Raw genomic sequence first — 27,590 nt, forward strand, 5'->3', positions numbered from 1 at the left:
ACCACACTTCTCACAGACAGTCACCCGGAGCAGGAATCAAACCCACAACCTCCAGGTCCCTGGAGCTGTGTGACACTACCTGCTGCGCCACCGTGCCGCCCACAAGTTATATACTCTCCATAAAAAGCATTAGAATACAATAGAATGGGCTGTTTGAATTGAAGCCTAAGGTCACTATGAAGCAAAGGACTTTGATGTGTACCACATTGTATTAGTTAGACAACTGAATATCTTGGAAAGACTAAATTTTGTGGAGTGTTTCCAGTACACAGCAGTTAGTACCTGCCCATTGTGGTCCAAGGAAGGCCTACCAATGAACAACAGGGACAGGGTCCAGTGCCACAAAAGAACTGTAAAAATAATTGAGAATGCTACTGCTGGACCTGACAGAAAGATGTCAGATCACACAATGCATCAAAGCTTAGTTCGCACGGGACTGTATAGCTGCAGACACGTCACAGTGCCCACACTTCTCCACAGGAAGCACCCACATTGCACACATGAGCATTAGAACTGGACCATAGAAGAGTGGAAGAAGGTTGCCAGATCTTTGCATCATGTGAGTGGCTGTGTGTGTGTGCTGGGTGCAGTGTAATGCTGTAGGCCATGTTCTGCTGGGAAATCTTTTTTCCACATATTTATGTGTATTTTAATTTGTTTAATGTGCACTACACCCAAATCCAAGTGTTTGCTAGAGGGGCATATATGCCACAGGATTGTGCTGCAGTTTCTTGGAGGACCATGCACTTTTTGGAACAGTTTGTAAAAGTATTTTAGATCCAGACCTAAGCATACAGCATCAGTATTTGACCTCACCAAGTTTTAATCCTCACATAAATGTTTTATATCTAGTATAAAGTCTTTCCAAAAATGGGCTTTTACTGTGGCTAACGAGATTAACCTCTATTAATGCCCTTTATTTCAGAAGGAAAATTGTTGAGCATATTGTTACATATAGTGTAAGTGAACATGTGCTTTTAAACCTTGGTCAACACCACTGTTATTTAATTATTTAAATGATGTGACTGCAAATGAAAACCACTGTTAAAAGCAGCCCCATATTCTCAACTGAAAACTTGCCCACAATGGGCAGATTCAGAGAGGAATACTATTTGCTTGTAAAGACCAGCTGGGAATGAGTTGAAGAAACCAGTTATATTTGGATACTGTGATAAGGCTCCCAGGCTTCAGTGCACAGAGTGATACTGATTAAAAGGACAAATCAGGAACAAATCAAAGGATTAATTTAGAGCACAAGTCTGCAACCATTCTGGCACACCACAAACAGACGATAGGATAGAAAGTGGCTGAATGCGTTTTCTCAGCTTGTGAAAAGTATGAAATATGCTTATATTGTCATTGCACAGCAGTGCAACAAAATTGTGTTATTGCATTTAACTCGTAAATGCACTAGATGTTAGATGCCTTACAAAAAGGGCAATTCTGCAGTGTATATTGAGGGAGGAGAAAGCACTGCTGCTTCACTCCCCTGCAATCGTTCAGACTCAAGCCCATTTCTCTAACTTTTAGTCAACAGGTAATTAATGGTCACAGAGGCAGATGAACCTACATTTCACACTTGTTTTTTTAATGCTTCGGTCAGTGCCGTCTTCTTGAGATATTACATACAAACATCCAATCAATACTTTATGAATTGGAGCATATTGGTGCTGGAGTGCATTGGTTGTGCTGGTACCAGGAAAGATAATGGAGCCCAGATAAATATATCCAAAAAAGGCCAATAAGGCTTTTGCTGTTAACGGTATGGGTTAAGGCATGACCTTTTTTCCACAGCTCATAAAAAGTTAAACTTAGAAAATACACCACTAATACACAAAAGCTTGACAGCTCAGAATGAAATCCCATCATTTCAACTGCTATAATAGGAGTATTATCCTATTCTAAAAAACTGCTTTTTTATTATATGGGATATACCAGTGTTTGTGTGTTTAATGTGTTTCTGGAAGTGTTCTTTTTTTTTTTTTACTCAGTTTTGCTTGAACTGCTTGAAGCATTCATTCTGCTGGAGCCAGGCCTGGGGTAGTGTCCTACAATGAGCGCCTGGTGGCCGGGCAGCCCACATGACCTGGCCGGGCTCAGCCAGAAAAGGAAACGTGGGAAGATCATGTGGGCTCACCACCTGCAAGATCCAGAGTAGGGGTGCGGTGCAATGCCCATTGGCCACAGAGCGGGGGTGAAGGAGACCCTAGCGTCCTGGACCTTGGCATGTGGTATCTAACCTCACTGTGGGAGAAGGAGCTGGAGCTGGTGCGTGAGGTTGAGAGATTCTAGCTAGATATAGTTGGGCTCACCTCTACACACAGTGTGGGCTCTGGAACCAAACTCCTTGATAGGGGTTGGTCTCTCTCCTACTCAGGAGTTGTACAAGGTGAGAGGTGCTGGGGGGGGGTGTGGGGATACTAACAAGTCCCCGGCTGGTGGCTGTACTAGTCATGGTTTGTCTATAACAAACCCCATGTTCGAACATAGGGTTGCTCATACGTGTACTTGGTACCAGAGCACCCTGGGCTAAAGCCCTATGATTGACCTTGTGGTTGTGTCTTCTGATCTGAGGCCTTATGTTTTGGACACTCAGGTAAACAGAGGGGCTGAGCTGTCAACTGATCACCATCTGGTGGTGAGTTGGATCCGATGGCAGGGAAAGCAGCCGGACAGACCTGGTAAGCCCTAACATTTAGTGAGGTTGTGCTGGGAAAAGTTGGCAGATGACTCTGTCCGTAGGGATTTAAAATCTCACATGTTCCAGAGGAGGTGGGGGGAATGGAGTCTGAATGGACCCTGTTCCGGACTTCCATTGTGGAAGCAGCTGCATATAGCTGTGGTCAAAAGCTTGTCTGTGCCTGTTATGGTGGCAACCCAAGAGCCTGTTGGTGGACACCAGGGGTGAGGGAAGCTGTCAAGTGGACGAAGGAGGCTTTTCGAGCTTGGCTGGCTCAAGGAACTCCCGATTCTGCAGATGGGTACCGGCAGGCGAAAAAGGCTACAGCAGTGACAGTTGCTGAAGTAAAATCCAGAGCATGGGAGGAGTTTGGAGAGGCCATGGAGAATGACTTCCGGGCGGCCTCAAAGAGGTTCTGGGAAACACTCTGATAGCTCAGGAGGGGGAGGGGGGACAAAGTCCAAGCTGTGCTCAGTAAGGATGGTGAAACTCTGAACTCGACTGAGCGTATTGGAAGTTGGGAATTGGGAGTTGGAAGGAGCACTTTGAGGAACTCCTAAACCTGAGGGACACGCCTCCTGTGCAGGAGGTAGGGCCGGAAGTGTCTGGGGTGTCAGATTCTTTGGCTGAAGTCACTAAGGTGATGGTGTTCCCCAAGAGATTCTGTGGGAGGTGCTTTCTGAGTATGGGGTGCCAAGGTATGGTCTTTGTACTCTCAGAGTTTGAGTTGTGTCCGCATCCTCGGCATTAAGTTAAGCTTGTTCAATTTGGGCATTGGACTCCATCAGGGCTGAGCCTTGTCTCCACTCCTGATCCTGATATTCATGGACAGGGTGGCGAGGTATAGCCTGGGACAGGAAGGCTTCCATCGAGGGGCTCAGGAGGTGGCATCTCTGCTGTATGTGGATGATGTTGTTCTTCTGGCTTCTTCGTACGGAGGCCTCCAGCATTCACTTGAGCAGTTTGCAGTCGAGTGTGAAGCGGTCGGTGTGCGGATCAGCACCTCCAAGGTGCTGGTAGGGGGTGAGAACCTACCCTAAGTGAAGGAGTTCAAGTATCTGGGGTTCTTGTTCATGAGCGCTGGGAAGAGGCATAGTGAAATTGACCGTAGGTTGGGTGCCAGTTGAGGTGGTTCGGGCATCTGATAAGGATGCCTCCTGGACACCTTCCACTGGAGATATACCAGGCACGACCAACTGGAAGAAGACCTCGAGGTAGACCCAGGACACACCATCTCCCAGCTGGCCTGGGAACGCCTGGGGACCCCCCAGAAGGAGTTGATGGAAGTTGCAGGGGACAGAGACGTCTGGGCTTTGCTCGCTCTGATGCCACCGCAACCCTAAAATGGACAAGCGGAAAAGATGATGATGGTGATGATGATGATGATGATGATGCATTCATTAACATTCCCTCAAAAACATTCCACTAAAATCTCAATATAGGCCTCTACATCAATGGTACATTGAAAACAGGACATCAGTTAATGTAACATCTTATGTAACATCTTATGTACCTGTCTGTAACAGAGTGTAACTTTGATGCAGTAGTGAACCATGTTAAGTTCCAACAGTTTTTCAACATATTCCTGAGCTCATGTGGCTATGTTTATCACAGTACCATGATGGTGTCTTATCTAATGCTGTCTGAGGGCTCAAAATTCAAATTCAGCAGTGGTTTCTGGCCTTGCACTACACTGAAATGTCTTTCCCTGGATTCCCTGAATCATTTCATAGTATTATGAACAGAAGGCACCACAACCCTAAACTGGATAAGCAGTTACAGACTATGAATGAATGAATGAAGTATGTAAGGTGGTGAAAGACCTGTATTGAGTGAAGAAATGTTCTCTTTGACTCATATTTGCTTGCAAAACTAATCCTTTGGAGGAGCCTTTTTGGAACTGGGCTTTGAATCTAAATATTTTGGGTTCCTATTCTGTCCTAAGCCCTGTATGCATATAATGTGCATGTCAATATGGCATCACTGAAAAGACAAAACTGTCTCCATTGTGTATCTCCAGAAATCCCTGTTCCTTTAAATTCCACTCAAAATTCCACTAAGGGGGCAGCCTTGACCTAATGGTTAGAGAACGGGCTTGGTACCAGAGTGTTGCCGAGTCAAGCCCCTGGACCGACAGGAACATCCATGGCTAAAGAACCCTTGAGCAAGGCACTGAACCCTCAAATGCTCCCCAGACACCGGTGATGGCTGTCCACCGCTCTGGTGTGTGTTCACAGCCCCTAGTGCACTAATGGGTTAAATGCAGAAGACACGTTTTGTTGTATGTTGTACAGTGACAAGTAATTGCACATTATTAAGTTAAGAATGTTTTTTCCATCTTCTATAAAACGGCAGTTCTGAAGATACAACATTTTCTAAAATTGTCAAAACAACGAATTTGATGTGAAAATGTACAAAACGGATTCCAAAAAAAAGTTGGGACACTAAACAAATTGTGAATAAAAACTGAATGCAATGATGTGGAGGAGCCAACATCTAATATTTTATTCAGAATACAAATCAAATCACAGATCAAAAGTTTAAACTGAGAGAATGTATCATTTTAAGGGAAAAATACGTTGTTTCAAAATTTCATAACGTCAACAAATCCCAAAAAAGTTGGGACAAGGCCATTTTTTACCACTGTGTGGCATCCCCCCTTCTTCTTACAACATTCAACAGACGTCTGGGGACAGAGAAGACCAGTTTCTCAAGTTTAGAAATAGGAATGCTCTCCCATTCATGTCTCATACAGGCATCTAAATGTTTAATCGTCTTGTGCCTTCTTTGTCGCACCTTCCTCTTTATGATGCGCCAAATGTTCTCTATAGGTGAAAGATCTGGACTGCAGGCTGCCATTTCAGTACCCGGATCCTTCTCCTACGTAGCCAGGATGTTGTGATTGCTGCAGAATGTGGTCTGGCATTATCTTGTTGAAAAATTCAGGGTCTTCCCTGAAAGAGATGACGTCTAGATGGGGGCATATGTTGTTCTAGAACCTGAACATAGTTCTCTGCATTAATGGTGCCTTTCCAGACATGCAAGCTGCCCATGCCACAAGCACTCATGCAACCCCATACCATCAGTGATGCAGGCTTCTGAACGGAGCGTTGATAACAACTTGGGTTATCCTTGTCCTCTCTGGTCCGGATGACACGGCGTCCCAGTGTTCCATAAAGAACTTCGAATTGTGACTCATCTGACCACAGAACAGTCTTCCATTTTGCCACACTCCATTTTAAAAGACCCCTGCCCCAGTGCAAACGTCTGAGCTTGTGGAGCTCGCTTAGAAATGGCTTCCTCTTTGCACTGTAGAGTTTAAGCTGGCGACGGCAGATGGCACGGTGGATTGTGTTCACTGACAATGCTTTCTGGAAGTATTCCTGAGCCCATTCTGTTATTTCCTTGACAGTGGCGTTCCTGTTTGAGGTGCAGTGACGTTTAAGGGCCCGGAGATCACGAGCATCCAGTAGAGTTTTACGGCCTTGACCCTTACGCACAGCAATTGTTCCAGATTCTCTGAATCTTTTGATGATGTTATGAACGGTTGATGATGATAACTTAAAAGTCTCTGCTATTTTACGCTGGGTAACACCATTCTGGTATCGCTGCACTATCTTTCTGCACAACAATGGTGGAATTGGTGATCCTCTTACCATCTTAGCTTCAGAGAGACACTGACACTCTGAGAAGCTCCTTTTATACCCAATCATGTTGTCAATTGACCTAATTAATGTTAATTGGTCTTCCAGCTGTTTGTAGCCCAGGTAGAAAAAATAATACATTTTAAAAAGCCATATTTTTTTATTGCACCTTTAAAATATTTCCTGAGACTTTCATAGCTTGTTAGCTTCATATCTTGTTAAGGAGCCTTTAAGACTATTATATGTAAATGAGGACAGCACGGTGGCGCAGCAGGTTGTGTCACTGTCACACAGATCCTGGGTCTCTGGGTTGTGGGTTCCAGCCCCGCTCAGGGTCTGTAAGGACTTTGGTGTGTTCTCCCTGTTCCTGTGTGGGTTTCCTCTGGGTGATCTGGTTTCCTCCCACAGTCCAAAAACACACACTGGTAGCTGGATTGTGTCAGTGTGTCACACTGCAAAGGACCAGGGTGTTATCCCACCTTGCGCTCAGAGATTCTGGATAGGCTCTGGACCCACCATGACCCTGAACTGGAAAAGGGTTACATACAGACAATGAATGAATGAATGAATGAATGAATATGTAGCCCTCTTCTATTTGGAAGCCTGTTTTGAGCTTGGGTTAGTGTCAATGAGAAAGGCTTCAGAGAGATTACATATTTCTATATAGAGACAGCTTGGGCAGTTTTATACATCACAATAATACATAATAATAACATCACATAATATATCACAACTCATTTATTTTAGAAAACGTGATGAAAACTGGAATCACACAACACAAGCTTTTTAAAGCATTGACTGCAAAAACCTCATCTGCTTGTTATTTGTCTTAATTAAAGTCTCTGAGCTTCTGGTCTGCTTACAGTGAAAAAGGTTAACAGTTCAAACACATATTTACATTAATACGTCTCCTGGTTCATGCCACTGAATGCTGTCTCTTCATAATGAACTACACCTTCAAAGCTAAGCTTAATGGTTTTGCCCGTGGAACAGCATCATCCAGCATCACCAAGTGACATTTTCCAGATAAACTCCTCAGAAAAAGACCCCCTCGTTCTGTCACCTGGGTCTTGCTGCTTCATCCAGGAAACCCATCCTAATGTTTGGGCTTCTTCACGGGTGAGGAATGTGACGGCTACCAACCCTTTCCCATATTAAGGCTATGTTTGGTATCAGGCCTCTGGGCACAGAGCCACGTGGCGGCCTTATACGGTCCTGTGAAAAAGCAAATGTAAGAATCTGGCATGTCATGTAGATAATAAAGCTCTCAAGATAGAAAATAGGATGCACAGCCGATGTGTGGGTTTATGCAGATATGTCTACGAGAGCTTCTGCTAGCCTTAGAGCCAAACACAGCTACATACCAGCTTTAAACAACATTCACCCACAGTGTTAGGACTCACTTTAGCTTTACTGCATTTTGCAAAACTCTGATGTTGCTACCTATCACATGCTAGTGAACCTGCATTGGGGCAGATAAAAAAAAAAAAGGCCTTAAAAGCTAAATTTGAACGTTGTGCCCCATCTAGTGGCTATGGGGTATTAACACATCTCATCAGGGGTGACCAATACTTATTACAGTACTTCATTCATTCATGTCCTGCAACTGCTTCATTCTCGTGATGAGTCCAACACCTATCTGGAATTAGTGTGCTCAAAGCAAGAACACACACTGGGCAGGACACCAGTCTATTATGGAGCATCACTCACAAAGGCAATCACACCCACCTGTAGACAATTTCTCACAGCCTGGCCACCTAAAAACATTTTTATTTTTTTCTTTAAGTGGGAGGGAAGCACTGTTTTCATAGAATGTATTAAAGAGAACCAAGGCTATTCAACAAAATTCTTTACACTATGAACCATATAGTATTCAACATTAGAAAACAGTATTCAAATGTTTTTTTTAAACATACCTTTATTCACCAATGATCTTAGCACTCTGTGTTGTCCATTTAATTTCATCAATGTTAACATCTTCAAGAAATTGCTTTACCAATTTCCCAGTGTGACTAGAGGAAATGTCTTGCATTACAATTAATAAATCAATCAAATTTTCTTTATATACTGCAAGCCAAGGGGGTAGTGACAGGACACACTCCCTCAGCATATGAGGAAGAAACCTTGAGGAGAACCAAGACTCATAAAGGGAGAAGCATCCTCCAGTTTGACACCAGAGAGCACAACAAATAACAAAAGCAACAATAAAATAAAATGTTCACAGGGAAAAAAAACCCCACAATTTTAAAATAATTGTTTTTTTTTAATGGTATTAGCATTCACCTTGCAATATAAGTGTATAACTCTAACCACCTTCTTTAGCCATGGTTGAAGGGGTCCTTCATTCTGCCTTAATCTTAATAACCTTCTCTAGCAGGGTTTCAGCCACCTCAGGGTGGCTCACCGTCTTGCGAAATATTTGAATGGTGCCAGGTAAATAGGGTCTGTCACTGCGCTGGCTGGATACTTTTGGTTGGTGGACCCTTTTCAGTCCAGAATTGACAATGAGGTGTTTAACAAATTCCAGCAGCACTGCCTTGTCTGATCCACTTGTACCAGAACAGCACTGGTACATGTCACGGCAGTGCTAATGATGATCCACCGTGGTGGTCCTGTGGGAATCCTGACCATTGAATTACAGGATGAAAGTGGGCTAATAAAGTAAATAAAATATGCAGGTCAACAGAAGGACTATAGTTTGTAAAGTTAAAAAATGCACCTATATCAGTGGACAACGTGTGTAAAAGTAAGGGGATCTTATTAAAGAGATGACTGCTGTGTATTTATACATTCATCTGATCCCAATCCAGTGGCTAAAACTTGGACCGAGTCGCGCATGCGCAGGAGGCGGCGTTGAACAGCAGCACAAGAGATTAACTGTTCTGAATTATAACGCTGAGTATAGAGTTTTACATTATTATTGACTATTACTGAAACAAAATAACATGACAGAGCAGTCATCACTTCTTCTCAGAAAGCAGCTAGCGGGTAAAGAAGTTATTTAACATGCTAATTACACTTGTCTTTATGAGCTTGCTTTGGCTGTTGAGTAAACGTTAACTTTAGCCAATATTGACATTAAAATATATTTTCTGTTCTTTAAGGTAAAATTTTTAACACATTTTGGCATTGACATTCACGGGTATTGGTAAAATTGTCTATAATTTATGTATTATATGGCCGTTATTTGTGGTTTAATTAGATAAATAGAGCCGAAAACTAGCTTCTTATTAGAATTGCCCATACCACCTTAAATGGCGCAGCTATGAACTGACGGCTGTTGCTGAAGCTTATGTGACTGCTGCACTATTTAAGGTCGAACGGATAACTCAATAAGTAGCTAGGAAATGAGCTCTTTCCTAAAGTTTTCTGCAGTTCAACTGTTTTGGTTGCCGCGCTATTTAAGGTGGAACGGACAAAGCAGGCAAAATAGGCTTTTTCTAACATTTAAGCGGTACTATTAAAAGTGGAACTGAAAATGCAGTGCAGTTTTCCTAAGCTAGCTAACTGTTTTAGCATTTAACATGGCCCGGGTAATTCGAATATCAACCTGGCTAATAAACTATTTCTCTAACAGGTGCAGTCGAAATTGTTTGTAACTGCTTCAAACTTTTAAGGTGGAACCGAGAGTTTAGCTCTTCTGTTGAGGATGAATTAGTTTCACGTTAACGTTAAGTACTATGCTAACGGTTTTATAGCAGCATGATTCACATAGACTAGCAAGTTAAAGTGGGTTTATTTCTGTAGAACTGGGTTAATTTGGATTGGGCACTGCCTTAACTCTGACTATGTCTCAAATCGTTATATACTGTCTTTGTATGTGTGAAGTAGTGCACTATGTAGTGAACAGAGATCATTTGAGATGCAGCTTCGGTTGTGATTTGCATCACCGTTAGACGCCATTGAGTTAAAGCACACGTGGGAATGTCCGGCCTTGTTTCTTAAGAGTACAAATATCCGCAGCCACACAGAGTGGATACCCTTAAAAACCCTTTAATTAAAGAACATTTTATTTAGTTCATTATCTGTGAAACACATGGAAAGATTATGTTTAGAAATGATCGCTGTGTCTGCTCCTTGCGCAATCAGCTGGGCATGGTTCAAATCTAGAGCCCCTAGATGTCAAGTTCAAATATGTAGAGGCTTAAAACTTTCCATTAGTTTTGTTATTCGTTCACTTGATGTAATTATTTTCCTCCATGAGATCTTAATATTTCCCCTAATTTAACTATGATGGCCCAGAATAATGCTTCATTGTATTTGAATAATAGAGAGAGGATGTTTTTTATTATTTGAAGGAATTAATATATTGACAGAACATTTTCTTTTATGTATTGTGTTTTTTTTAAACAGAGCTCAATAAAAACCCTGTTGAGGGGTTTTCTGCTGGTCTTATTGATGATGATGATATATATCAATGGGAAGTTGTTGTTATTGGACCACCAGACACGCTTTTGTAAGTACATTTTCTGTATATCTGTGTCTTTACTTAGGGTGACCAGACGTCCTCTTTTTTAGACTTAAAAAATGTCCGGGCGGAATTTCACAAACGTCCGGGATTTTGTTTTTCTAGCGCTTACATAGAACTTCGAGAAGTTTCGTTCACAAACTAGTCCCGCCCTCCCCTACTCCGATTGGTTCGATTGAGTGAGAAGGGGGCGTGGTGAAGTAGCCTAAAATCTTCTGATTGGACGGTCTGACTGTAGAGCTACCGTTATTGGTCGATAACCTTCTCTGTAAACATTTAATTGGTCAGTCTGCACGTCAGTAGTCCTTGTTTACGTCAGGCAAACCTCATGTACTTACCCTCATCTCGAGCAGCTATGCCGAAACATAAATGTAAGTTCTCGGATGAATTAAAAAAGAAATTCCCATGTTTTCCCATGTGTAAAGGACCTAAAAGCTAAGCATACAACAACAGCGAGGGGCAGGAGCTCATCACTCCCGAGACGTGTCCTCTTTTTCACCATCTCAAATCTGGTCACCCTACTTAAAGGTGCTCTCCAGAAAAGATGAAATATGTCACCATTTCTTCATCTGTTTTAATCGCGTACTTGCATCTGACATTTCTGATATGGTATCTCTGAGAGCCATTTTTAGTCTTAAGGCAAGGTGAAGACCCTTGCTAGACCCCTGGTAAAGCATCTTGGACTTCAAGAGTCCAGACCAAGCCAGTCTGAATTTTCTTCTGGTACTGGCCTGATACCAATACTAAGTATCAATTCAGTACAATCTCTAATGTTAATTTTGCCCATGTACTAAATTCCTATACTACATTCCTCACCTAATGGTAAATTTCCATTAGAAAGGTGACTATAAAGTTTGGATCGAGAATGTTGTCGCAAAATGATCACTGCACAAATGTGTCTTATGCAAAATTTGTAACAATTGAATCTTGTGTTTTCTTTTAAAGTGAGGGTGGATTTTTTAAAGCGAACCTCACCTTTCCTCATGACTACCCCCTTCGACCTCCAAAGATGAAATTCATAACAGAAATCTGGCATCCCAATGGTGAGTGCGAATGATTACCTAACCATATACACTTTCAATTAGATTTTGTCAACGTGAACTTGTTGTAGATATGCTTAAGTCTTCGATAAATTTCTGGTTGTGCAACCGCTGTCATGACTTCCATTGCACTTGTGCCTTCAGTTGCAAAGAATGGAGACGTCTGCATCTCCATCTTACATGAACCAGGAGAGGATAAGTTTGGTTATGAGAAACCTGAGGAGCGCTGGTTGCCAATCCACACCGTTGAGACAATCATGATCAGCGTCATTTCCATGCTGGCTGACCCCAACAGCGACTCGCCTGCCAATGTGGATGCAGCTGTGAGTCCAGTTGTCAATAAAGTTGCATGATGTATTTAAAGGGCACATCATTATGGAAAATTTAATTGTTCTTGCATTTTAAAAGGAGAGTTTTAAGGAAAAAGATGATTAACATTTTCAAACATGCAGTATATGAAAATTAAGCTGCGATTAAATAATGTGCATTTATACATTCAAATATTGTTTTAGGCTACAGCAGTCTGTTTGTCATTGATGTTGTGATAAAGATAATTTCAGCTGGCACTGCTTTTGGAATGAGACACATTACAGTACACCCAGTGACAACAGAGGTCACATATAGCCTCATAACCGCAATAACAAAAATAGCCCCTTTTTGAAATCCTAAAGGATAAAAGTTAGTTAAGACACAGCTTTAGCAGCTTCCACTTTTCTGGGAATGATTTCTACAATGTGTTTAAGAGTGATTGTGGAATTGTGACCCATTTATTCTACAGAGCCTTGTTGACTTATGCACTGTGCACCTTAGCACTCTGTGACCCCTCTGTAACGTTGTGGTCTACCATTTCTTGGCTGAATTGCTGTGGTTCCTAAATGCTTTCACTCTTCAGTAATACCACCCACAGTTGGTAATGCAGTATTGTGGAGGGAAGAATTTTCACAAATTGACTTTTTGTATTGGTGGCGTTCCATTATAGTACCACACCCAAATTCAGTGAGCTCTTTTGTAAAAACAGGCTGCATGTCTAGGTGCTTGATAACCTGTGGCAATGGGACAGAATGAAACATACAATTTCAGTAATAAGCAGGCGTATCACAATAGTTTTGTCCATAGAATTAATGTACTATGAGTACTTTATCTTCATATAGATATCTTTGCTGGCTATTTAAATATCATTGCAGTTAGAGATGCACTGATACCACTTTTTGACTTCCGATACCGATATTTCATTTTCAAGCATCTGCCGATGCCAAGTACCGATACTAACTGTATCTATCTTAACTATTGGATAGGTGCCTATCAATCCAGATATCTATATTGCTATAGTTACAGATTTTTTGTTAAAGCAGGGTTCTGTATCAGAGCCATGAAAAAAATAATAAATATTTCTACAATGCAGTAACAAGTACAAATAGGAAGATATAGTGTAGCCGAACTGAACAGCTTTTTTACACTGTCATGAGGATATTTGTCACAACTGTGAAATGCACTTTCTAAAGACTGCTGCTGACCTGTGTTCTTTGTGGTTGCTTGAATGAAGTCAGTGTTCTTTGGCATGCCTTAAGCTGGTGTTACACTACACAACTTGTAGCTCGAATTTAAATAATTTTGCCTTAACATCGTGTTTCAGACCAATCGTAGCATATCAAACGTTTGATTTTTATTTTATTTTTTTTTACCCATACTTGTAGTTACGTAGTGTAAACTCTCCACCAACTCAAGGCTGAACGAGTCCCTTCAACAGCCAATGAGAACAGAGCACAGAAAGTAAACACAGGCGTGTGCAATGGAGTGGAGGACAGTTTAAACGGTAAAACTATGAAAAACTACAATATATGACATGTCCCCAAATAATGATTATTACCTGTAGGAGAATATAGTGCACCACACAACATGCTGTTACAGCCTTTATTCCAACTGTATTATAATGTTTCCTTCCAACACTGTGGCACGCGCTACGGCTACTGCTGTTTCTGAACCATTTAAGGTGAAACGTAGCCGCAACTATGTGCTATTCTACTAATCTGCTCCCACTGCAGTGTGTAGAGACCGCACTGACTATGTTTTCTCATCCATGACCTAAAGACATTTTTACATGTTTTTTTTTCTTTGTGGATCTACACAAATAGCAGTGCAAACAATAACTGCAGCAAGTCGTACGTCTGTATTTATCTATGTCTCCAAGGAAACGTGCCCAATGATTCCAGGTAGGCTCTGGACCCACCGCGACCCTGAACTGGATAAGGGTTAAAGATAATGAATGAATGTAAAAAATCGGCAAAACAGTTGTGTACTGTGAAATACCCTGTTTATAATCAGCTTCAATGTAACTTTAATTCGAGCTGCATCTAGTGGCACGCATTTACACCACTATCTGCTTCATGGGGTATGTTGGTATCGGTGCTCTCTGTATCCGATACGATACTGTTTTAAGTTCCAGTATCAGTACCGATACGGTATCAGTGCAACACCAGTTTGAATGTTAATGATGTAATCTCTGTTTCTTGTTGCAAACTCTATAAATATTTCTGTAGGATGGACCACATTTTGTCAGAACACTATCCGTGACTTTATTAAATTTTAATAGAAAGGAAACAAACTGAAATGCTGAAATCCAGTGGTATCTCCCTTTTAAATAAAATTTTATTAGAGATTTTTTGTATAGCATTTATGGGCACTGCTTACTTTATACACTTTTTTTGTGTGTTTTTCAACAGAAAGAATGGAGAGAGGATCCCAATGGTGAATTTAAGAGGAAGGTAGCCCGCTCTGTGAGGAAAAGTCAAGAGATGGCTTTCGACTAAGCCCTCCATCTGTGTGAGACTCACTTTAAGATGAATTTCCTACTCTGAACTTCGGGGGGAAAAAAGAGTGCATTGAAGCAAAATTGTATCAAAATTTACCAAAGAAATGTTAGTTTCTTCAAATGAAATATTCATTCATTATCTGTAACCACTTATCCAATTCAGGGTTGCAGTGGGTCCAGAGCCTACCTGGAATCATTGGGCGCAAGGCAGGAATACACCCTGGAGGGGGCGCCAGTCCTTTACAGCGCAGCACAGACACACACACACACATTCACTCACAACTACGGACACTTTTGAGTCGCCAATCCACCTGCAACCTGTGTTTTTTTTGGACTGTGGGAAGAAACCGGAGCTCCCGGAGGAAACCCACGCGGACACGGGGAGAACACACCAATTCCTCACAGACAGTCACCCGGAGCGGGAATCGAACCCACAATCTCCAGGTCCCTGGAGCTGTGTGACTGCGACACTAACCTGCTGCACCACCGTGCCGCCCCAAACTGATGATTGCAGTTTGTCAGAAACGTATCCAGAATCATTGAACAGGGTGCCAGTGTATCACCACACACTCACCCAGTTGCTCACACACCCTGTGGAGATTTTGAAAACCCAATCAACCCACCAACATGTGTTATTGGACTGTGGGAGAAAACAGGGGCTCTCAGAGAGAACAGTGCAGACACAAGGAGATCACACTTAATTCCACACAGACAGCGACAAGATGAGGTTGAACCCACAACCCCAGGACCCTGGAGCTGTATTACAGGGACACTATATGTTGCACCACCGTGCTGCACTGTAGGAAACATGAAGGTTTTACCGTTCTCATCTTAAAATAATGTTCTACTCTGGCAGAAACAAGATGTTGTTGTTATTATTAACCATTAAATACAGACATATGGATCTGCTGAATAACTGGCTATATTTTGGCAAATGGATCTTGTAAAATATGAATTGCCTTCAATATCAGCAACCACATGAAGCCAAAGTGTGGATCAACAAAAACCTAGTTGGGATTGGCAGGAAAGCTTTAATGTAGGTTATTAAGAGAAGTCAAATGTTGGGAGTCAAGAGTTGCACTCCCTTTAGTGTAGCTATATCTTAAACAGATGATACTTATCCTACTCAACACACCTTGTTCAGCTCCTAGGATTGCTCATTTGGCTCATTTGCATATAGTTGAGTTTCCTTAGACCTGTGAAGGACTGGTGCCCGCTCCAGGGTGAGTTCCTGCCTTGCGCCCAATATTTCCAGGTAGGCTCTGGACCCACCGCGACCCTGAACTGGATCAGGGTTACAGATAATGAGTGAATGGGGCGGCATGATGGCGCAGCAGGTAGTGTCGCAGTCACACAGCTCCAGGGGCCTGGGTTCGATTCCTGCTCCGGGTGACTGTCTGTGAGGAGTGTGGTGTGTTCTCTGTGTCTGTGTGGGTTTCCTCCGGGTGACTGTCTGTGAGGAGTGTGGTGTGTTCTCCCTGTGTCTGTGTGGGTTTCCTCCGGGTGACTGTCTGTGTGGTGTGTTCTCCCTGTGTCTGTGTGGGTTTCCTCCGGGTGCTCTGGTTTCGTCCCACAGTCCAAAAACACAAGTTGGTAGGTGGATTGGCAACTCAAGTGTGTGTGTGTGTGTGTGTGTGTGTTGCCCTGTGAAGGACTGGCACCCCCTCCAGGGTGTATTCCTTCCTTGCGCCCAATGATTCCAGGTAGGCTCTGGACCCACCGTGACCCTGAAATGGATAAGCGCTTACAGACAATGAATGAATAATGAGTGAATGAGTTTCCTTAAGTAATATTCAAGTTTTATTTGAATATTCATGTCTGTAATTTGCCATTACACACTTTGGTTTTAATTATTTTTTATTTTCTTTATTTACAGACACCCAGGTTGATGTGCATCTGCCACTAGACAGTCAACTTTTGCACCAGTTTCTGCTAATATGGAGACAGACGAAAACCCAGCCATTCTAAATAGGATTTCCTCTGAATGTGTGAGAATCGTGCTATAAAATTGTCAGTTTTCCCCACCCTGTGTGTGTGTGTGTGTGTGTGTGTGCGTGCGTTTGTAAGAGAGAGACTTATTTATTGTCAGGATTATGAAGAAGTGTACTGCATGTCATTTGGGTTTTGACTTGCTTTTTTTACCTGCCTCTGAGCCATCAACGTTGGACAGAAACTCTTATGCAATTCTTGAGTTTTCCTTGCATTTGTGGTGTCAGAAGTTGATCATAAAATGATGATTTGCTCCACCACCACCCAGCATAAATATAGCTAGCCCACCTTCCTGGGAAAAGCATACCACAAATGTCTCTCACTGAAGGAGTCTGTGCTCCCTGCTGCCTTAATTTGTTTTCCTCCGTGGAAGGAAATTTAATCCAGTGATGTCAGGATGTTTATTCAGTTTTTGATCAAGAAATTCATTTTTTTGGACAATCCAAAAAAAAAAAAGATATTTGCATGAGACAGAATATTTTTTGTATAAGACTAAAGTTCAAAAAACAGTATTTTTTGTGTATGTATATATGATGTACCATAGCATAGTTCGTTTCCCCCCCTTTGAGAATTTCATGTGTGGCTATAAGCGTAACCTAAAGCATCTCTTCATTCAGCCTAGCCCTAGCCTTTTGAAGCCTACTTGTTTTCCCCTAAAACAATTAGCCACCCCCCCATCCCCCAAGTTGCCTCACATTTTTGCTCATTAAAGCCGTGTGTGTAAGACACCTCCAGGTCTGTCTTGTGTGCCACATCACCTCATTCATCCGCTGTATTCCTTTGTCTTTACCTTTCGACATTCACACACTTTCTGAAAACCAGTTCATACGTGTGAGGAACATTTGTGGTTTTCACTCACAAGTGTCAGGATCATAATCCATGAAGAGCAATAAGCAACAATATTAGAGGTGCTATGTGTAGGAATTTCACGTTATGACGTGGAGAAATATTTGGAAAGTAAATCATTCAGATGTTTGAATATGTCTGAGTATTAGTCCCTGTTTATTTTACTGACGTTCTTGTAAAACAAGAATGTAATGCTTGTACAAATCAGTGGAGTGGTATAATTGGAGGTTTATTTTGTTAGGAGCCACTACAACAGAATACCACTTATTTATCTAAGTCTGCATGGTATGAGCTCTTTAGACATTTGAAAAAAAAATATTTCAAATTGAATTGTGATCAACGATTTGCCAAAAAAACGATCAATCCAAAAAATTGTGTAGTTACCCTATTTGAAAAGTGCAGGATTTTGAGCTGATATATTTGCACGTGAAGCAAGTGGCTAATCTAAACATGCTTCCGATCACTATCCCTACACGTAGCATGTACATATACAAGGTGTTATTATCCAGCCTTTCCTCAGGTGAATCAAGGAAAGATTTCTGAAGTAGTTAGTTATAGCCAAGAAATAACATTTGAACCCATAAACCTTTTCTGCAAGTTTAGCCCCAAACGAGACGAATAAAAACCCCTCCCATGGAGCCTGTGTGAAAGTAGTGATTCTATGCACAAACAAGCAAACCAGTTTTATTTTAAATATTTTATTTGATCACCTTGTTTTGCACGCAAGATGTATGGTGTCAGAAAGGAAATCAAGTTTGTTGGACTTAGCAAATATGCAGTATAAAATTAATCATATGTCTGATATCCCCTGGAAGCAAACACCCCCCCAAAAAAAAGGAAAACCAAAAACACTGAAAAAATAATGCCATCCACGCTCCACGTAGAAGTACCAAGTGAAAGTGTCTTTCGATGTCTATTGACCAGGTGCAGACAGGCTCTTGTTCATGAACTGTCTCTTTACGAAGCACACCCACCACTGTGAAAGAAATAGATATGTGATTAATAACTGTACATTTTTAAATGTATCTATGAATTTAATCTCAAAAATAAATCTACAGTTAAAAAAAACAATCACATCCAAGTAATTTATCTCAAGTAGTAATGTAGATAATACGTTTAAAGTCTACAGCAATATGCATCCATGCTGAATACACGCTGTTACATACTAGACAAGTTTACCTTGCTTGGTTTGTCTGTCTGGGGGTCAAAAACCCGGTCACACAGCCTCAGGCCTGTCTCCTGACGAATCTGCTGAAGGTAAGCCCTCATAGTCTCTGCCAAATACAAACAACACTTGTTCAGCACCACAAAGGGAGTGGACGAGAACACATTTCACATGGTCAACATAACGAAGGGAGTGGACACATTCATTCCCTTCAGGAGACTCATGATGTATAAAAGGTTCTTAATCATTTAACAATAGATTAATCAGATAAACAAAGTAAATGATTGCACCCATGAGGGCACCTTGATGGTTCACAGTAAGAGAAAGAGCAGTGCGACACTTAAAACATCTGTGGGTGCAGTTTTTTTTTTTTTACTAGGCATATTTTTTCAAATATAAAACAAAATCCCTTATTAGAAAACTAACCCCAGCTTGACACGAGTCCTGTAATGTACATTAGCCCAAAACAGGCCAGATATTGTCTGGCTTAGATTAAGTAGCGGGCGGCACGGAGGCGCAGCAGGTAGTGTCACAGTCACACAGCTCCAGGGGCCTGGAGGTTGTGGGGTCGATTCCCGCTCCGGGTGACTGTCTGTGAGGAGTGTGGTGTGTTCTCCCTGTGTCTGCGTGGGTTTCCTCCGGGTGACTGTCTGTGAGGAGTGTGGTGTGTTCTCCCTGTGTCTGTGTGGGTTTCCTCCCGGTGACTGTCTGCGAGGAGTGTGGTGTGTTCTCACTGTGTCTGTATGGGTTTCCTCCGGGTGCTCCGGTTTCCTCCCACAGTCCAAAAACACGTTTGTAGGTGGATTGGCATCTCAAAAGTGTCCGTAGGTGTGAGTGTGTGAGTGAATGTGTGTGTGTCTGTGTCACCCTGTGAAGGACTGGCGCCCCCTCCAGGGTGTATTCCCGCCTTGCGCCCAATGATTCCAGGTAGCCTCTGGACTCACTGCGACCCTGAACTGGATAAGCGCTTACAGATAATGGATGGATGGATGGATGGATAGATTAAGAAGCAGAAATCAATGTGCTGTATAAGCCAAGAAGCCCATGGAAGGTCATTGTTGGAAAATCAAAACTTCGTGGAGGAAACTATACATTATTATAGACTTTAAGAGAGTACCCGTTCCATACCTTCTTCCTGTTTGTTAGTGGGCTTGGCATACATGGCATTCAGAGGGAATCCAGGCTCGCCAGGGATTGGGAAGTTGGTGATTCCCAGTGTGTACATCTCCTTCTCTCCCTGGCCCCTTGAGCTACACTGTAAAATATAAAGAAAGATGCAGTTAACTGCAATTCACCAGCAACGTTTTTCTTATTTATTAAGCAGGATACAGCAGAAGTTAAGAATGTAATTCTGAGCTGTGTTTTAAACAGCACATAAGCACTAGACCTAGTAAATCTAGGGCTTCACTCCAACAAGACATCCCCATAAACTTAGACCCACATTGAAGGAAGCAGAGCTGATAATAATATCCTTTTACATCAGCTGTTGATTCTTTGATTTCAAAAATGTTCTTAAAGCTTGTAATTAAATGACAATGTTTAACTAAAAGCTTTAAGTACTCCACAAATTCAGGTTTCAGGTATTTTTTCAAGGTCATTAAATATAATCTGAATGGTGTAGGAATATTGTCACCATGTTATTTTTTCTTTCTTTCTTTAAATGTTTATAGATTAAATCACTCTGCGGATGAGCTCCACTATTACTGTTGTATGTATTAAGAACACTTACCTTCTGTAGCTTCTTGAGGCATTCAGAGATGTACAGAGTGACATAGATCAGTGTTCTGTCAGCCTCGTTCTTGCAGACATGAAATAAAAATTCTGATTAGTTCAAGAAAGGATTCAGGAAACCAATTCAAACCCATATGAATCATTTTGTTTATATCTTCCATCTAAATAAACAAATTTTGAATAAAATTCAGAATAAGTGGAGTTTCCCCTTTGAGAAGCCACTATGTATATGTATGACCGACATATGTAAAACAAGGGTGTAGTAGAGGTGTCTGAGAGAGGAATGCAGGTTGAGACACGAGTGCATTTTTCTACAGATGTCCTTCACTTCCTGAGATGTTTTGTTGTAATGCAGATTTGCTTTTTACCTTAATTTCATAATTCTTGAAGAACACATTGGCTTTGAAGTAATAGATGGCCTCATCGATGATATCTTGGTCTTTGGCTAGAATTAAAGAAGAAAAAAAACAAAACAGGAACATGCTGAATGTCCTGAAATGATGCTGCATGTCTGTGACCATTTAAGGAAGTAATCTTAGTGTGGACACATGACATATGCGAGCTAAATATAAAGACAATAAACACTATATTAGAGATCAGTGTCTTACTTTCTTTTGGAGCAGGACCCTTGAACTGTGTTTTTAGGGGCAATAATGCCATATTGCCCACTAGCTTGGTGTCAGCATCCAATAAACTCGAATGATAAGCCTATGGGAATAAAAATACAATGCAATGCAATAAAGACCACGTTCCTAGTGTGCTTTTAAAACCAACTGCAAACTACCTAGCTACCTATAAATCTTGACATATATAATAGACTGGAGTTGGCTCCCATTTAAGGTGGAATGGAAAAATTCCACCTTACACATAAGAATGAAATGAGACGCCAACTACAGCTATGTGGTTTTATGATAATTATAATGGACCAGACGATCAGCAAAGATTAAATATGCGTGGTTTTAACCGAACAATTAATATTAAATGCCCACTTTTAAGTCACCAACAAAAACAGCTAACGTTAGCTAACACTGAGCTGGAGGAGAAAGAGCAGCTGCTGTAAAAACACAAAAATATGTCCCTGAAAATAGAAGACGTGTCATCTAACTCTTTTCGTCCACAAGAGAAGAGCTTAAACATATCCTTACCGGCATTTTGGCGAATATTTATGTCGAATTTAACAGATAAAAATGGATGAAATCGCAGCAGAGAGCCGCTTCCTGCCTCTGTCCCACCCAGCTATTAACTATACAGGAACAGAGTGAGGTGTAATACCATTAGCGACCACTAGATGCCACTGCCGCGTGTCGTTTTTGACAGTCATTTGTCATTTTATTTTACATTTTCATTCACTATTACCACTCGACTATTCTGTCCGTTTTATCACTTCCATTGGCCACACTAGCGCACTTCCTAGTTTTACAATTACACACTGAAGTCTATCTGTTGCTCTGCATAATTCGTTATTCTTTATTTATCGTGTACTTCAAGGGTCATAACCCCCACAGAGCAGCTAGCTATGATTTGGATTCTAGATCATTCTCAATGCTGAGGTATCACTGACGTAGTAGTGTGTTGTACTAGTGCGAGTGGATCAGACACATCAGTACGGCTGGAGGTTTTAATCATTGTGTCCACTCACTATCCAATCTATGAGACACACCTATATGTTGGTCCCAATTTGTAGATGTAAATTCATCTGTTGCTGCTCAGTTTGTGTTAATTATCCGCTAGTTATTTAACAGTGGTCACAGAACAAATGATATTTTGATTTCAGAAGTAATGCTGGAAGAATTAGCAAAATAACTGCATATTCTAGCCAAGTTTCTTCTCAAGATTTTATTGGAAAAATATTAAATATACAGCTCTAATAATGTGGTGCTCCATGCCTAAACAGCATTAGAACATAGCACAGGAACATTAAGGAAATATAATAAAATAAGAGTTATGAAGACAGTAATGAACAAACAAACTACATTTCCTTCAGGATGAAAAGTGCTTCCTGACTTTCCGTTCTTCTTTTCCAGGCTCCTCTGCAGTGTTGGCCTGTTTACCCATTTCTGTATATTTGCTGGACTTTTCACTCTATTTTTCTCTCTCTCATCTGCGCCTTAAAGTCATAACAAAAGGCTAGTTTTCTGAGGTGATCCAACTCCATCAGGGGCCTTAGGAATCCACTCTGTCTTGAAAGAACTCATCATAATTTGTGTTGCTTGGTTCCTCATCAACCTCCTATAGAGAAAGGAAAATAAACAACACGACAAATATCACAATATGCATTTTATTGATGCATTAAGTATACATGGCCACTCTTTGTGCTGTTGTTGACTGTCCTAATGTGCCGCTGCCTTCAGTGTGTCCTGACATACTGCTGAACTTAGCTTATTTATTGTTTAATCTATTAATTGTAGTAATAAAATAGTTAAAGTCTTTTATAATTCTATAATTTTAGCACTGGAACAAGTAAATATCAGACATCTTTTCACTAAATCTCCTTTAATGCTGAGTAACTATTCAGCATAAAGTTAGAGACTGGACTAATACTCCTTGGAAAAGATTCATCAGCTCTTTTCAACTCCATTAGCGTCAGGAATTATGGCTTAAAGCTGTAAACTCTAGATCTGATAATGTACATACCTTCGGCTCTTTGAACTCGAGGTCCTCCCCGTACTGTATGGAGAAGTCAATGTGCTGCAGAACAATGTTGATGCCTTCCTCATCGGTGCGATCAAACGGCAGGAATCGCACCATGCTGTAGTCATCAATCTGAACACGAAGAGCAAGGATTAGGCAGTTCGTTTAATGGTGATAATGCCTTCAAAATCTAGGTGTAATCCTCGTTTGAGGAACCAGAGGTTAACCTCTCTAAAAGGCCACTGTAATAATAAACATAAACATACCAAACCACAAATGGCTTTGGTGAGTTTCTTGAATTTCTGGCTTCTCAGAGTCATAGAGCTGTCCTCCATCATTGAATACATGTCTGGGTCCAGGTACCTTCACAGAATACAGACATTCAGCCTTCTGGTTGTTTATCTGAGTAGTATGATCTTTAGAGTACACACATAAAAATACGCTGAACATGATTAAGAACGTACTTCTCGATTTCTTTCTTGGCCTTTGGGCTAAGCAGGTCCATTTTGGTCATGATGTTGACCTGAGGGATTTCTAGGGATACCATCGCACTCAAAGCCGCCATCACACCAGAAATAAACTACAAAGCAAAACATTCACCATATGTTAGTTTTCCAAGCTTTAATAAGTTTCTTGTGAATACAAATAAATAATTATGCTTTCATTTTATTTGTGTGGGTAGGGGCCTAAGGTTTGTCCTCTCACCTTGAAGCTTTCCACCATGAACTGAGAGTCGACCAAAAAGACTCCACACACACGGAACTCCCACTGCTGCAGCTGCTCCACTAACTGCTTCATAACGGGAAGATGAGTGTACAGCTCTATCTGACCTAGAGGGAGATAAGCACAGCTCTGTAACAGGAATCTGTAAGAGTGGTTGGTGTAGGGTAATGGATAAAACCACTGCCAGAATAACACGGCAGCAGGTTTGACTGGGCAAGAACACAAAATCGTGTAAATAAAGGCTTTTAGGCAAGGCCCTTAACACTGCATAAGCCTAATTTGTTTAACAAAATCAAAAATGTCTACCAAATGCCATAAATGTAAATGTTAGAGAGATTTCCCACTTACTACAAATGCCTTCAAGCCTTTACAGTGTAATTCACAAACCTCTGCTCTGCTACACAGCCTGATATTCATTCATTCGTTCATTCATCTGTAAGCGCTTATCCAGTTCTGGGTCGTGGTGGGTCCAGAGCCTACCTGGAATCATTGGGCGCAAGGCGGGAATACACCCTGGAGGGGGCGCCAGTCCTTCACAGGGCAAGACACACACACACATACATTCACTCACACACTCACACCTACAGACACTTTTGAGTCTCCAATCCACCTACCAACGTGTGATTTTGGACTGTGGGAGGAAACCGGAGCACCCGGAGGAAACCCACGCAGACACAGGGAGAACACACCACACTCCTCACAGACAGTCACCCGGAGGAAACCCACGCAGACACAGGGAGAACACACCAACTCCTCACAGACAGTCACCCGGAGAAAACCCACGCAGACACAGGGAGAACACACCACACTCCTCACAGACAGTCACCCGGAGGAAACCCACGCAGACACAGGGAGAACACACCACACTCCTCACAGACAGTCACCCGGAGGAAACCCACGCAGACACAGGGAGAACACACCACACTACTCACAGACAGTCACCCAGAGGAAACCCATGCAGACACAGGGAGAACACACCACACTCCTCACAGACAGTCACCCGGAGGAAACCCACACAGACACAGGGAGAACACACCACACTCCTCACAGACAGTCACCCGGAGCAGGAATCGAACCCACCACCTCCAGGCCCCTGGAGCTGTGTGACTGTGACACTACCTGCTGCACCACCATGCCGCCCAGCCCGATATTCAGTTATGTTACTATTTACTTCAACAGTTTAAAAATAACCTGGGCAGTCGAAAAGTATGTAGTCGTCTTCAACATGACCCAGGCTCTCCTCCAGCCAGTCAAAGTTATTAGCAAAATACTCCATGCAGAAGACCAGTCCTCCATTTGGCCCAAACCTCAAAGAATCGTCCTCCATCACATCATCCACCTGAATCAGCTCTCGGATATCTGATGATAAAAAAAAAAACAGTATTCAAATATCTCCTTTAGCACAGAAAAACAGAAAGCTTTCAATGTCACTTGTACCAGCAGCACTTTTCCAGTTTTAATGACCACAACATACAATCATCATGTGTTTCTCTAAACCCTTGTTACCTGTGCTACTCATGTGTCTTTGAGAAAACAATAGCAATTTTGCATAATGCATTTAACTACTGTGTCTATCTTTTTGTAGTGTGTGTATGTGAGATACATGCAAAAGCTGTCTGTTTCATTTCAGATATTGAGCGAGAGCAGCACAGTGTCTAATCCTGTTCATGTGAAACTGGTGCATAAAATCCCTGTTTTGTTTCACCTGCCATTACTGGGTAGTCAAAGTGTTCAGCGGCTGGGTCCAGGTTCACCACCTGTACAGATCGGTTGATGGTTTCTGAGTGCTGTATCATAGTGGAGCAGTAGGTGCTCTGTGAAAAAATAAAAGAAATCACAATTGAACTCAACATACAATACACACTGGTGAATATTTGATGTGGCTCAGGTGGGGGATGCATAGTAATATCGAAATGACATCATTACAGAAATAATACAGAGTTATATGGGTTTTAATGGTGATTAAAATATGGTTAGATCTTAAGAGGTTTGATGATGTTTTTAATTATAGTCCTGGGCTACTTCACGTTCATGTCATACTGTACAGTTGTAAACATGCTCTTGTACAATGTTTATTTCTGGGTTGCCCTTCAAGAAAAAAATGACAAAGCCATGTTTGTGATACCTCTTCATAATAAAATTAAGGTGTGTAAATGGCTAAATAAAGTTGTGAATGAGATCCTAATGCATGGGAACATCTTAATGATGCACAAAACTTTCTCTCAGTTTGAGGGAACAATTTAGCACCCTCCCTGTGTCTGCGTGGGTTTCCTCCGGGTGACTGTCTGTGAGGAGTGTGGTGTGTTCTCCCTGTGTCTGTGTGGGTTTCCTCCGGGTGACTGTCTGTGAGGAGTGTGGTGTGTTCTCCCCATGTCTGAGTGGGTTTCCTCCGGGTGACTGTCTGTGAGGAGTGTGGTGTGTTCTCCCTGTGTCTGAGTGGGTTCCTCCGGTTGACTGTCTGTGAGGAGTGTGGTGTGTTCTCCCTGTGTCTGAGTGGGTTTCCTCCGGGTGACTGTCTGTGAGGAGTGTGGTGTGTTCTCCCTGTGTCTGCGTGGGCTTCCTCTGGGCACATCCCTGTTTCCACACTCTCCAGAGAGTGACTCTACCTGTGTCTGTTGATTCCAGGGAAGCAAACCTACCCACTACTACTTTGAACAGAATGAAATGACTATAGAAAATGAATAATTAGTGAATGAACAAGTGAAAAAAATGTCAATCTCTTCCCCACAGCTTATGAAGTTGTTCCTATTGCTAATTAAAATGTTCTTACACTTTATTAAATTGTTCTCATGCCATAATTTATTTTGAAGGGATGTCCCCAGTAAGGCTCTGTGGATCACGAGTTTGGCAACTTCTCAACACAATGATATTTATTAAATATATACTGTGCTTATTTTACATAATGTGCTGCAAAGAATCTAAATAAATGCTCCACAGTGCTCTCTTTATAAAACATATAGTTGATCAGTGTTTAGTGACGAGAACACCCACAAAATGTATCACAGTAAAAATAAATTATTGATCAGAAAATATTACCTTTCCGCTCCCAGCGGGTCCCATTACGAGCTGAGCGTAGCGTGGCATTACACCGGAATAATACCTCAATTATAACTCTCTTATTAACTCTACAGCTCACCGCGCTAACTCTACAACACGTAGTGTGTTTTAGATGTATCTGTTGTAAAGAGCCACTACACTACTACTGTGTTTACATCTTTATGAACAACACAAACTCCACATAAACAACACAAGCCCTGCGTAAACACGGCACACTGCGTCCATGCCGCTGTCTGAGTAGCTCACTCTACGGAAGCCGATGGGTCATGTTCGATGAAACTAGTCATAACTCTATCATTTGTTTGTGTTTAAAACCCACGTTTCCAGGTTCAGTATCATTAACTAACAGTAAAGACAAAGAACAGTTATAAACCTCCTACGTAATATTTGCTAGAAGACCGAAATACACGTTTCAGACAATTCATGGCGTTTACATCATACGGACTACAAGTTTCTGTCGCCCCAATGACGTCACCATCAGAGATTGAACGAAGCAGCGCCGGCGGCAGTCATGGGATATGTAGTGGTTTACAGAGGTTGCCAAAGTAATTTAACAGGTGTAAGCCGTTAGATTTGTTTTTTTCTTTTAAAAAGGTATTCTTCTAAATAAGAATTAAATGAAAGTGTGTCTGTGAGAGAGCTATTAGAGACTTATTTACAGACCTCTGATTCTATCATCACTAACATAGTGAAAAACTGTTGTGTTTGTTCATGGCTTGTGCTTTATACACAGCTTTTAAAAACTGATGAAATAATTCTGGAATTCTTTTTTTATTACTATTTTAAATGGCATCTTGAATGTTTGGA

At 41.6% G+C, this 27,590-nt stretch overlaps 3 protein-coding genes across 3 annotated transcripts; 1 reads left to right on the plus strand and 2 right to left on the minus strand.

The window, feature by feature from the left end:
* The first annotated feature begins 9,154 nt into the window (after window positions 1–9,154).
* Window positions 9,155–17,961, plus strand: ube2g1b (ubiquitin-conjugating enzyme E2G 1b (UBC7 homolog, yeast)). The gene is made up of 6 exons (XM_066645867.1): window positions 9,155–9,312; window positions 10,678–10,780; window positions 11,738–11,835; window positions 11,977–12,155; window positions 14,553–14,652; window positions 16,518–17,961. Exons 1-5 carry the CDS (start codon window positions 9,270–9,272, stop codon window positions 14,637–14,639), a joined length of 510 nt encoding a protein of 169 aa, XP_066501964.1. The 5' UTR covers window positions 9,155–9,269; the 3' UTR covers window positions 14,640–14,652; window positions 16,518–17,961.
* Window positions 17,962–18,213: 252 nt separating this feature from the next.
* arpc3 (actin related protein 2/3 complex, subunit 3) lies at window positions 18,214–21,674 on the minus strand. Its single transcript, XM_066645866.1, has 7 exons — window positions 21,518–21,674; window positions 20,981–21,080; window positions 20,741–20,817; window positions 20,371–20,439; window positions 19,770–19,896; window positions 18,656–18,750; window positions 18,214–18,452 (listed from the first exon to the last, which is right to left on the minus strand). The coding sequence occupies exons 1-7, from the start codon at window positions 21,521–21,523 to the stop codon at window positions 18,390–18,392; spliced, it is 537 nt and encodes a 178-aa protein (XP_066501963.1). The 5' UTR covers window positions 21,524–21,674; the 3' UTR covers window positions 18,214–18,389.
* Window positions 21,675–22,211: 537 nt separating this feature from the next.
* Window positions 22,212–27,258, minus strand: gpn3 (GPN-loop GTPase 3). Its single transcript, XM_066646111.1, has 8 exons — window positions 26,763–27,258; window positions 25,432–25,540; window positions 24,918–25,085; window positions 23,709–23,833; window positions 23,468–23,583; window positions 23,270–23,366; window positions 23,007–23,135; window positions 22,212–22,601 (listed from the first exon to the last, which is right to left on the minus strand). The coding sequence occupies exons 1-8, from the start codon at window positions 26,808–26,810 to the stop codon at window positions 22,536–22,538; spliced, it is 858 nt and encodes a 285-aa protein (XP_066502208.1). The 5' UTR covers window positions 26,811–27,258; the 3' UTR covers window positions 22,212–22,535.
* Between the last annotated feature and the right edge of the window lie 332 nt (window positions 27,259–27,590).

Source organism: Hoplias malabaricus, chromosome 15 (assembly GCF_029633855.1).
Source record: "Hoplias malabaricus isolate fHopMal1 chromosome 15, fHopMal1.hap1, whole genome shotgun sequence".
NCBI lineage: Eukaryota > Metazoa > Chordata > Actinopteri > Characiformes > Erythrinidae > Hoplias > Hoplias malabaricus.